The sequence below is a fragment of the Harpia harpyja genome, chromosome 19 (genome assembly GCF_026419915.1).
Source record: "Harpia harpyja isolate bHarHar1 chromosome 19, bHarHar1 primary haplotype, whole genome shotgun sequence".
Classification (NCBI taxonomy): domain Eukaryota; kingdom Metazoa; phylum Chordata; class Aves; order Accipitriformes; family Accipitridae; genus Harpia; species Harpia harpyja.
Window position 1 is genome coordinate 11397426 of NC_068958.1, and position 12038 is coordinate 11409463.

The following is a 12038-nucleotide window of genomic DNA, read 5'->3' on the forward strand; positions in this document are numbered from 1 at the left end:
ATTCACAACAGTCACTCTGTCATTTCAGAAATGGAGAAGGAGACAGAACACAGACAGACTCTCTACACTTTAACATTGCCAAGCTGATGAGCAAAAGTCCAAAGACTTCAAAGCTGGTCTCCTTGTAATAATTACTACTCTGACTACATCTTCTGAGTCATTATAAAGAAACTCTGCCTTGCTGGTCAAACTGATCCTGGCAGAGAAGTCGCAGAGCATGAGGACAGCTGTAGCAAACACAGTAGTATTGCAACAATATACTTGAGTTTGCTCTCCAGATTGACCTTACCTGTTGGCCTTCAATGCCTCCTGGGGAAAAAAACATCTGGAAGGAATATAATTGACCATTAAAGGTTAAAAACAGAGATGGTTCCCTGAAGCCAGGGACTGAGGAAAGAGAACGGAGATGCCTTTATTTGTGCCTTTTGGGATGTCCGACTGTCACTGGGCAGTGCCTGGAGCCTGTCTTTTCCATTCGCCTCTGAGTTAGCTGAGGGAGCGGGGAGGAATCAGACTGCAAAGGAACAATCGGGTCATGTTTTGAACCTGGCCTTTCATACATTTCCCCCTACAACCTCGTACGGTGTCTTCTACAGCTAGGAGGGCTGGAACTTGTGCTTACCTGGTAGGTCAGTTCATTTCACTAGTGAAATTCATTTACAATACAACCCATTTCAACGTGGGCAAACTCATATCCACCAAGTCTCTTGCCTACAGGATTTCAATCAAATCTGGGTAAAACAGCCGTTCCCTTTATAAAAAGACAGTGGGAAGATGCTGGCATTTCCTCCTGTAAATTAACACAACAGCATCTCAGTTCCCACAAGTAAAACAGCGCAGCATTTCCGAGGACTCCCAGAGGAATTCCTGGCAGCCCAAACGAAGATCAGATTGCCCCAAGCTATCCTCTGTGCAGCCAGCGTGGCCAGGAAATCAAAGCTACATCTCACGGAGCACTGCAGCTGTGCTCTTGAGCTATTCTAGTCTAGGAAAGAGCTCAGAAGGGGCTCTTGCATGGGAAGCCAGGCAGGTTAGCCCCACTCTGGTGAATGTAGCCTCGGACTGGTGTGCTTCCAGGTAGGTTGTTTTGGTCCCAAGCGAATAAGGGATGATGGGAACAGAGGGCTGCAAGAGAGCTGTACCACCGGGTATCCTTTGGCAACTGCACAGTAACATGAGGTTAGATGCGTTGTGCTCTACAAATAAATATAAGTACACACAGATGAACAGGTGCATATACCTGGAGTGTTATTTGCTCAGATCTCACAAAACTAAAAGGATCACAGGTGGGACAAAAGGGCACAGAGAAGTTACTCCAGTGGAACTCCAGTCAGCACCTCAGCTGGAGGATTTGGCCACAGGAGGAAGCTCAAAGGACTCAGAACTCACTTTCTCGAGAGTCATGGAAGGAATCAGCTTTGATGGGAGTCGGGTCACTCCAGGACCTGCTGAAGCTCCTCTCACGCCGTTCGGCAAATGCTAGGATAAAACCAAAGCACGACATTAACAGACTCCAAAGCCACCTCTGTTGCTGCCAGCAAAACAAAACATCCAGTAGATTTCCACCAAAGCCACACATCACGGACTCCCCTGTGCTTGTTCTTCCACTTGCCAAATGCGAGTCCCTTCCACACAGCAAACAAGAGTCTATCTTCTAGACAGCAGAAGACAAAGTGCCCACTTTCTGAGCAGGAACATTATGGGGTATGTAACACAGAAAAAGGAGGACACTTGATGGTCTCCTTAAACGCGCACAGCTCAAACCTCAATTTAATCAAGGCTATTCTAGTGTCCCAGTGTAAATGCTCTGACTCAAAGGCCTCACACAAAGATGTACTCAACAGCTAATGACCCATACGTGACCAGAAGAAGGCAGTAGTTCTCCAGTCAGTTCTCCCTTCATGTTCTAGTGACATCCCAGTCAGTGCTGGACCAAACAGATGGGGGTAGTGTGGAAAGCTCATGCTTTCTAAATTTTGTCGCAAGAGGAAATCCTTCAGTTTTTGCTTGCCTGCACTCTTGTGAGTGCTCCCCCCTTAGCCTTTTTTTTTTTTTTTTTCTTTTCCAAGGGGCATGATATTGTTTGTACCGGCATTTCCCAAGTGGAATCCAGGGAGCTTGGCCCAGCTGGCTGCACCACAGGCAAATTCCTGGGAACTGCCAACCACAATGTCTGACTTGGCAAGGCCATGTGAGAGTCATTATGCCTAGATTAACAGCCACTTATAGCCACTAATACCTATTTCTGGTAGCAGACAGAGCAAGTTTGCTGCAGCATATCTAGTAACAGCATCTTATGTCAGCAGCACAGGAATTCATCTGCAGTACAAGAGCTGAGAAGCAACCTGTCCACTGCTGCAGTGTGTCCAAGTGTGGGTGTCCAGGGAGACAAATCACATACTAAGTTCTTCAGGTGATCTCCATCCTCAGCTTTCATTTAAAACCAGGCATTTAGCTATTGTGCACACGAAGAAAGCTTTGAAAACATGACCCGAGAGTTACCAAGGCAGAGAGGCATGCCTGAACTTCCAGACAGCTCTAGGGGAAGGTGAGCCCTGTTCATTTCAGGCAGTGCTAACTCAGATGCCAATAAAGACACTTTAAAGGGCAATGCTCTTTGCTGTTCGCTTCCCACAGCATATGAGAAAGGAGAGGAGAGGAAAGAATGCAAATTCAACTAGGCAACACTTTGCTGTGGGCAGTCTGTACATGATGCCTGGCCAAGGGGTGGGAAGAACAAGCTGTTTCCTCTTCTGGAGCAATCCTCAGCTCTCAGGAGCCAGTTACACCATTCTCAGACCATTTCACAGCGATAAGGGAGCTGCCCCAACCAAGTTATGGAGGAATGTTGCTTTCCTCAGGGAAAGGGAACTGCCATTTCCCAGGCCTAAGAGGTGATTTCTTCCCCAGTGCGGCGTAACACTCCCCCCTTGCTCCAATCTCTTCCCTGTTCCTCTTCTTTCTCCCTTCCGCCGTCCTCTCAGCTCCCACCAGGCAGCTTTCCCCCAGGTCCTGCTGCGGAGATGGTGGTGGGACAGGGGAGGAGAAAAGAGAAAGCCACCAGTCCACATGGCACACATAAAGCACCGACTGTCCCCAGGGAGCCACAGCTGGTCCGCACCTTCAGTAAGAGGCCAGGCAGCCCTCGCCAGCTCTGCTGAACTCTCAGCTCTGGTTCTCCTCACAAGCGTTTACGTCGGTGATCACCGAAAACCACATGCACATAGGACAAGGACACTGCAGCTCTCCTTCCACTCCTTGCACTGAGGCCACAGAGATCTCCCATAGCCAAAGCAGAGGGTCCTTGGAAATAGCTTACAGGCTGCTTGCAGACATCCGTGTGTCCTGGAGACTTGCAACAACCTGGCCTTCTTTTTTGTAGGGTAAAATGGTACCAGCAGGTCAAATCCTTTCTCTGCCCCAATGCTAGGTCCTTTCTACCCGCATCTGCACGCAACGTAGGGTTCCCTGTGTCCCACCGTCACAAACCCCAGCTCCTCACAGCCACATCTTACAGGTGCTCACTTACTTTGTGCTTTAACCCTTCGGCTCCCCACCATGCGGAGGTGCTTCCGAAAATTCCTGAAAGAAAGGCCAAACACAACCTCTGAGAAAGGTAATACAAAGCAAAACCTGGGCCCAGCAGGACTGAAAGAACTGAGGGAGGAAAAAAAAATAAAATTGAGAAGACAGCGTATTTCCTTCTGGCCATTCAAAAGCTGGAGACCAGGTTCCCAGTCTGCACCTATTCAGCGCTGGGGACAGTTATGTTTGTCAAGACTGTGGCTGTTTCTTTGAACTCCCTGCACTGGTGGTACGGGACAAGTGAGGTCCTACATGGCAGTCCTCTTCTCATGGCCTGCTTTCACTTTCCTATGACTAAGGCATACCTGTGCTGTAACTTTGCTGAAGACACTGCCACTGCCCATGCTGGCAATGCTCCCTCTTTTCCTGGTAAAGAGCAGTAACTGCTCCCCTCTCTCCTTACTTCCACACACACTTCAGCAGGAAAGTGGGGTGCCCAGGCTCTGCCCTGCTAGGCAGCATGCACACACCATGCTCATGGCTGTGCTCATTCCCAAACGCATTCACAGCAGCTGCTAAAATCCCACCCATGCTGTTAGCAACCATGCAGCCCGTACTGCTCTCCAGGGCAAAGAGTTGGTAAAGACTGACACAGCTTCTTCCTTCTCAGACAGCACTGTTCAGCAAGGCTGACTGTCCTCATGGGCCTGCTCTCCGCTAATGCTGCCTGCATTATCACATGCTTCCCTGCCCAGGACTCACAGGCAGAGTTCGGTGGGGCTGCAGAGTACACAGCTCCAGGGTAAAGTCCACCAGAGGGTAAGCCTTGGGGAGCAGCTACACCCCATAGTCAGGTCTGTGTAAAACAGACCATCCTGGCCACTCCTGAGAGACCATGGCAAAGGGACTCTTCATCCAGCCCCTCCGAGGGCCAGGGACCTGTTGCCCTTAGTTTCTCATCACTCACCTAGACAGGAACCAAACAGGACACCAGAAGAGACACAGGGAAGAAGCAGCACATGACTATCAAGAAAAGTGTCACCTCTCCGTGAACCCTACTTAGCCAGGGTGACTTCACTCTGCAGTGCAGCCCCCATGGCCCCCAGGGATGTCAGCGAGCCCATGTACCAGCAGCCTGCACGGAGAGGGGGAGCCTTCCTAGATTCACTTCTGCTCCACCAACATACACTGCAGACATCAAGCAAGAGACTACTGCTGGTGAAACGGGTAAAAAGACAAGTCGTCTGGCTCACACACAGGTTAGTGGGATGAGTAAGGACATGATACAACCATGCAGATGCTTTAGCAAACTAATTGGACTAGAAGACACTTCCAGGACCGACATGAAGTTGTTCAGAGAAAGTCAGATCCGTCTACTCCTATATAGAGAGATCAACACAAACACAGCCCTCATGGGAGAGCACTTAACCCATGCCACCTTCTGCACTGTCCCCCACTTTGGCTTTGGATCCCATGTTGTCATCAGGATCCAAATTCAGCAGCTCAGGAAGGAAAACTAGCAGCTGGGTAGTGAAGCTTGGGAGCAACATTATTCCATGACAAATTTCCATCTGCACTTGAGCTATTAATGTTATTTTACAAAGATTTATTTTAGCTCTATTTGCATGTCTGAAGATTCCCTGTCGTGGATCAGACAACTGCCCCCTTTAGACAAGTAACTAAACCAATTCGCTTCACTAACACATGCTGGACTGGCTCTACGTACAAAGCCTTCTGGGGTGTGTGATGACTGATAACATGGGCTGTCTTATGGTGCGTTAGATTCAAATCCAAATAAATACAATATTTTAAGGGAACCAGGGTCAGTCTTTACACAGAAAGGTCTTAGACATATGTTGTAACTCATCAGAATGAAAATCTTTATGGTGCATTGTGAGACCAAGATCATAGAATCATAGAATCCAGCTGCTGAAGGTTAACCATTGTACTAAAAGCTCAGAGAATGGACAAAGGCCTTTATTTCCTCCTCACCTCTTCTAGGAAAAAAAACACTTTGGAAAGGAGGTGCAAGCCTGGGACTGCCTCTTAATGTGGGCATCCTGTGGTCATCTAGATCCTTCTGAGGGCTTTTTACAGCTGTATTGGCCCTCAGGCCCCTCTGTGCTTGCATGTTAAGCATGAATGGACTGGCACAGCACCCCTGGGGGAGCCACAATCTGCTCTGTGAGCAGTGGGGCTACATAAACCTGCCCAGTCTTCCTGCCTGGCTCCTGCAATTGCACCCAGAAAAGCCAGTGTTATTTGATCACCTGCAAGATCTCTTCACCCATCAAAATTCAACAAGCATCCCTCAAGTTACAGTGATAAAATCTCCCTATTATTCCCTTTCCTGAACAGTCCTCCTCCTGACAGGCTCCACCTTGCCATGTGGTCTGCACGACCCTATGCCACCTCCACAGTATCTATCCCAGCCAAAAGGTCTCCAAGACACAGCAGCCCTACTCCCCACACTCTGCAACTCTGCCTGCAGTGGTTCATTTGCACTCTGCAGAGAAGCCTTTTCATTACCCAAACAGAGGTCAGCGACAGAATTACTGACACACATCAATGCCCTGCAAAACTCCTGACAGCACCTCTCACGTTCTCTTGCCCAGCTCCTCCTTGCAGCAATCACAAGGTTCAGCAAACCACTGGGCATCACTCGCTCTCGAGGCAGCATCCAGTGAGCGCCATGCCACGCCACCCAAACCAGCCTCCCTGTGCACCAGACACACAGGGCCAAGCACTGAAGGGGCTGTGCAATAACAACTGAACTTCTGAAACACCTGAGGCCATGAAGGGCTGCACAACAAGCATTCAAACTGTGGTTGGGCTGGGGTCCTCCTCACTCCCTGGAGAAGAGCGCTGAACGCTAACTACCAGCAATCCTTACAGCTGGCCAGGGTCTGCTTGCGTGACACAGCCAAAAATCCATCATTGCTATCCTATCTCCTCTCTTATGACAAGGTAAATGCAGATGGGTTCCAACTATACAATTCTGCCTAGACCTTCTGTGTCCACAGGAGGCGAAGGGACATGCTGGCCACTCAACACAATGATGACATGACTCCGTCCTCTATCCTGACCACACCGAGGTATATGACTCCTACTCCTGTACTCGCAAGCCACACAGACAAGCCATTTTCTAACAAAGACTTGCCTCTGTCTAACAAATTCTGAGAAATCTTTCTTTTTAAAGACACACTGTCTGTTTATTTATAGTGTCTTAAGTTTTGATTCTTATTTCTCTTCATTATTGATGAAAAAAACCACCACCCTTAAGTTGCTAAAAAAAAAAATTCTTCCTGGCAACTTCCCAGTTAAGAAAACCTGATGTTTTTCTCCCGCTTTGTTTTGAACAGTGCTGAAGTGATCATGGCAGTTTTTAACCAATGACACAAATGCTGTGTTATCCTTCTGAGTAGGCTGCCAAAATACGCGGCCTTGGCACATTGAAAAAAACAGAACAGTTCTGATTACCACAGTGGCTAAGTGATGTGCCCTGTGAAGCCAGCAGAGGGAAACCAGGGCCCTTCTGTAATAGCCAGATGGGTCCCAATAGCCAGATGGGGAATCAGTCCCCATCGCCTTTTCTTTCCTTTTTAAAAAAAGATTAAAAAAATGGACTTCTGGTCACTAGCGATGTTTATTTTGCCTAGGTCTCAGACTTTTGAGGTGGATTTGTAGATGCAGTAACAGAACACGAAAAGTATTCAGCTAACCTCAAACAAATTCCAAGTATTTGGGAGAGGGCTGGGGAAATTGCATCTTTAATTTTTTTTATATATATTATATATTTTTCTGCCTGAGACACAGATCCTGTATATTATATTTGGAAGCTTAAAAGAAACTTGACAGTGTTCCTTTAAGAAGATGGAGATCAGCTATCTTGAGCACTGCAGCATCATTCACCTCCACATTTCCAACACAGCCACTGCTAGTGTCCCTACGAACAGCAACACAGACAGGGACAACCACGTTCAACGCCATCAAGCGTCACTAATGACACCCGAAGGGCCCATGCAACACCAGGCAAGGTTACAGCTGTGGGAGAAAACGGGCCCTACCTCTGTATAACAGCTGCAGAATCATTCTCTCGTTTCCGTCTCTTCCTCTCTGCGTAGCCCCTGAATGCCCTGGGAAACCATTTTAAGCCATTAACCAACTACACAGCTTTGAACTGGAGAGGACACAAAAGACAGACAGGAAAGCTCTCACCAGACAAGAGAGAGAGATTAGGCTGACCGAGGAAGTCAGCCAGCCTTGCAGGACTGTGTGCGAGTCAGGGGCCAGGCAAAAGACTCACCAAACCAAAGGTCCTCACTCACTAGGGTAGGTGGCTGGACAAGCAGTTGTTCCTAAAGCAAACATGAGTGGCCAGAGCACAGCCCAAAGAACGGAGGCAAGCAGCCATCATCCCTGCTACGGAGAAATAGACCTAGGAGACTGCAGACACAAAACCTCTGTACACCAGGATCAAGAGGGACAAAAGCATGCTAGCAACTGTAGTCTCCATTTCGAAGATGAGGGTGGTTGCAGTGTGATCCATGTAGGCCTACGAAGTGTAGCCATCTAACCTCTTGCCAGCTGACAAACAACCCTGGCATAGGGAATGCATGAGTGAATATGATGGACAGGAGAGGAGAGGAGAGTTTATTCAGGACACCAACAGACAAGGAAATAAAAAAACAAAGATTATACTTACGAGATGCTAGAGATTCCAGGAGATGCAGGGAAAAAGAAAGAGAAGATGAATTCATTAGTGCTCAGCCCTGGCCAGTGTTCTGAGGGAATTCTCACTCCAGAAGGAATATCTCTTGTTAGGTGGAAGGAAATTGCTTTTTAAATTAAACATTTCTTAGTGGTGAGACTCCTATCTGACCAAGCTAAATCCTCCCTGGGGCAGCATTGGCATGTGGCTTGGATGCAAATTAAGCTCCGTGTAGACCCAGAGAACATGCAGATGCACAACTGGCAGCTGAATGTGCCCTGTCAGGCTACAATGGGAGCTCAGCATCATGGGCTTCTGGAGCAGGGAGACCTTCTCCCACAGTGACAAGGACTTGTGAAGTCAGCTCATGCTGTCTGGTCTATGAAGGAAGCAAGCACGCTGGGCTGAAAATGCTAGAGCAGAGGCCAGGAGGACAGGGACACATGGGGGAGCCACCCCAGCCAGCTTTAGGGAGGTGCCCTGAACTTTTGGAGATGTTTCTATGCAATTTCTAGAGGCAGCACAGATTCTCCAGAAACATTAACCAAGGAGCTATGTTAACCAGGGGAGCTGTGCTCCTCAAGGGTTTCCTTAGGGCACTGTTCCCCAAACCAACCTCGCTCTGGCCTGGAAGCCCCGTAAGCCCTGCCACGGGCCATCATCCTGCAACGAACCTTGTGGCCAGCAAAGATGGCTTCAGATAGCAAAGGATATGCCGAAAGGCAAAGGAAATGTGCTGATTTTGTGCATGGTTTGATGTATCAGATCAGAACTGTAAAATACCATTCACTGTTACCAGCCAACATTTTTAAAGAGCAAACCAAGTATCTGTCAAATTGCCCTTGGGCTGCCCACAGGCCCTGTCAGCCTGGTGCCCAGGAGCATTAACCAGCTGGGATGCCACCAGATTTACAATCCCTGAAAAGGAGGCAGGGGGACATAGGGAGTCAAGTAAGAGAAGCAGCACTAGGACAACACAGAGAGAGCAGAAGCCCATGGAGGCTCCTCACTTCCACTGTCAGGGTGGGATTAGCACCCCACCACCACGCATCAGATTCCGCAGACTGGCACCAGGCAAATGCCTCCCCGGTGCTGTTCCCCATGCCAGGAGGGTAGGTCACACCTCCAGCTGAGCTGGAGGGGAAGGGCATGAAGTTAAGCTAAGCGTTTTCTTCTGGGGGATGCAGATCCTTTCCAACATCTCAGCAGCAAACCCTCTCCCCAACACCAGATCCAGCCCTCTCTGCATCAGTCCCTACAGGTCTGATCCAGTCTGGGTTACGCCAAGATCAACAGTCAGCCTCTTTTCGGGATTTGGGAAGGGAAAGGTACGAGGGAAAGAAGAAACAGCAGAGAAACGGATTACAAAAAAGGACACCAGATTAGACAAGGAGAAATAAAGAGAGCAGTAGAGCTGAGGGCGACACAGACATTGGAAGAAGGACACAGGAAAAAGGTGACAAGGCTGGAGAAGGGCCTTAGAAGGTGGACCAGTGTCTCATTTCCCTCATTGCGTGCCTTGGCTTTCCAGACAGGTAGGAAATACTTGATCGGGAATACAGCATTTCCTGACAAGCTGGGTACAATCTGAAAATGAGGCTTCCCTTATTCTCTTCAGTCCTTTGAGAACTGCGTCCTCCCAACATACAGCAACCAGAGGCACCAAAACCTGTGTGGAGTGTGGAAGGAAAGACTGTTCCTAACTCAGATCTGTTCACACTTTGCAGAGATTTTACTGACACCTTCTTCAAATGACCAGACCAGCACAGAAGCTGTAGGGCTACATCTCATCCTATAGAGATGCACTCCTCTGGAGTGATGGATGCAGGGCAAGCCTAGAACAGTCCCTCAGGGCAGTGGCTGCAGCAGAAGCAAGTGGTGGAGGGTCTCAGCTGGTGGTCCCACAGGATCCTCGCTCTGCAGAGGCAGCCAGGGACAGGGCACAGCATCACAGAGAAAATAAGGGAACCAGAGAAGAGCTGGGTAGCCCAAGGAGTAAAAGAAGGTAAAACCAAACAAGTGGGAGTAGTAGGAAAGAGAACTCATAAGTGCAAAAGAGTTATTAATACGAGACAAGGTTCTCTCTCTCTCTCAGCCCCGGACTGCGGTGCCAAACATACAACTCAATTGCTCCAGGCTCTCAGATATAGCTTTGAGTGGGCCGCAAACTTTAAGATACACAACAAAACCTACGGCAGTAGTTTCACTTACGCTTGCATAGTTGTAGTAGCAGTTTGAAAACTGAAGAGGTTCTCTTTTGGGAACCAGGTTCGTATGGGGACATCATCTGGAAGAGAGAGAGCAAAACCTGAGAATCCAGTGGGCAGAGACTTCGTTCAGACAGCAAGACTTTTCAAGCTCTTTCAGTACTTTTCTTCAGCATCCTGCCCTGTACTAAACAGGAGAGTCTCATCCTCCTTATATATATGCACACTACCACTGAGTGTTTTGTAAATTTATGCTAAGCCTGTCTATCAGGCTACTAAATGAAGAATGAAAGCCCTATCCTAAGTGTAGAAGATTAGTATAAGCCAGGAATTACAGAAGAGACACTCAAACAAGAAAAAAAACTGGGGAAAGAAACATTTTTCATTAAAAGCATTTTCCAGCCTCTGCCTTTTCCTCAGTACCGTTGATCTGAAATGTCGCATTCATCCAGTTCTTTCTGACACAGACTCCTGTGGAAGACAAAAAGCATTCACCTTCCTCTCTTCAGAACTGTAAGCCTGAGAAATACTCTCTTCTTCCACCACTGAAGTTTCACTAAACCCCTCACACACCTGCTCCTGATGACCTGGCCTTCATCAGTTTTTCTGGTTTTAGAAGTCAAACTGCACATCAGCTATACAATCTGCATATTAAGACTGTGCTTATTTGGTCCCCTACATTTGTAAACTGCCCTGCCTGAACCAACATGGATTATTTCCTAATTCCGTTGCATTAGGACACCGCATCATCTTCACGTAATGACTACTAAGACAAAAAGCAGGCAGCAAAATAAGTCACCAATTATGTGTGGGGAATGGTGGTGACCAGAAGGAGGAATCTGACCAAGTAGCAGCTCCTACTGAGAACTCTCAGGCTGAATTTGGTCAGGCAGGGAATCAGAGGTGTATTAAAATCCACGGACACAAGACGTGCAAGATCTGAGCGGATCGGATCCCTGTGATTTGGGGCTACCTGATTTTTCACCTTGCTTCACTTCCAGTTTGTGGCTTCCTTGCTTAATGCCTTGCCACATGTTGCTGATCATGCGTCTTGCTTTACTCATTCAAGTTTTAAGATCATTAGCAACTATGGTATCTTAGACATTAATATTCTGGCATTGTCAAGAGTATTTTTTTATTCACTTTCATTGGCCAAAACCCAATCAAACCCTGCATGCGTACTGCAGACATAATTACTACAGACCAGATATCTTACCAAATGTTCTGTACAGATCATTATCTACTACAGACTGATCCTGCTGTTTCCTGAAAGTACATAAAGTGGCTGCAATTACAGATGCAAAAAATGCTAAATACAACTGGGAAGGCTTCCTTTGAAGTGAAGCTTCCAAGAAATCATATAGAAAGCTGTAACAGACACTCCTTCTCAGCCAACAGTTTAGGTCAAGCCTTCTATAAAGGCACCCTAAGGAAATACATATGTTAAATGGAAACTGCATTCTAGTACGCTAAATACTTATTATGAAGTTCCTATGTCTGCTTTCCTCCAAAAAACAGATAGAGAAGAAATGCAAAACAGCTCAAACTGTAAATGAATTACTTGTTTGAAGTCTCGAACCCACAAATGTGGTAAA

At 47.6% G+C, this 12038-nt stretch overlaps 1 protein-coding gene across 7 annotated transcripts in view; it reads right to left on the reverse strand.

Annotated features, from left to right (window-relative positions):
• Positions 1 to 12038, reverse strand: part of NSMF (NMDA receptor synaptonuclear signaling and neuronal migration factor) — a 47987-nt gene that overhangs the window by 12086 nt on the left and 23863 nt on the right. For 4 of the 7 annotated variants that reach the window (XM_052814860.1, XM_052814852.1, XM_052814857.1 and 1 more), the window contains 4 exons: positions 10448 to 10523; positions 7593 to 7661; positions 3530 to 3582; positions 1390 to 1479 (listed from right to left, as the gene is read on the reverse strand). In XM_052814860.1, coding sequence (XP_052670820.1) covers positions 1390 to 1479; positions 3530 to 3582; positions 7593 to 7661; positions 10448 to 10523 — 288 coding nt within the window. The remainder of the gene's footprint in view (positions 1 to 1389; positions 1480 to 3529; positions 3583 to 7592; positions 7662 to 10447; positions 10524 to 12038) is intronic. The other 3 variants (XM_052814855.1, XM_052814854.1, XM_052814856.1) reach the window with 3 other exon arrangements.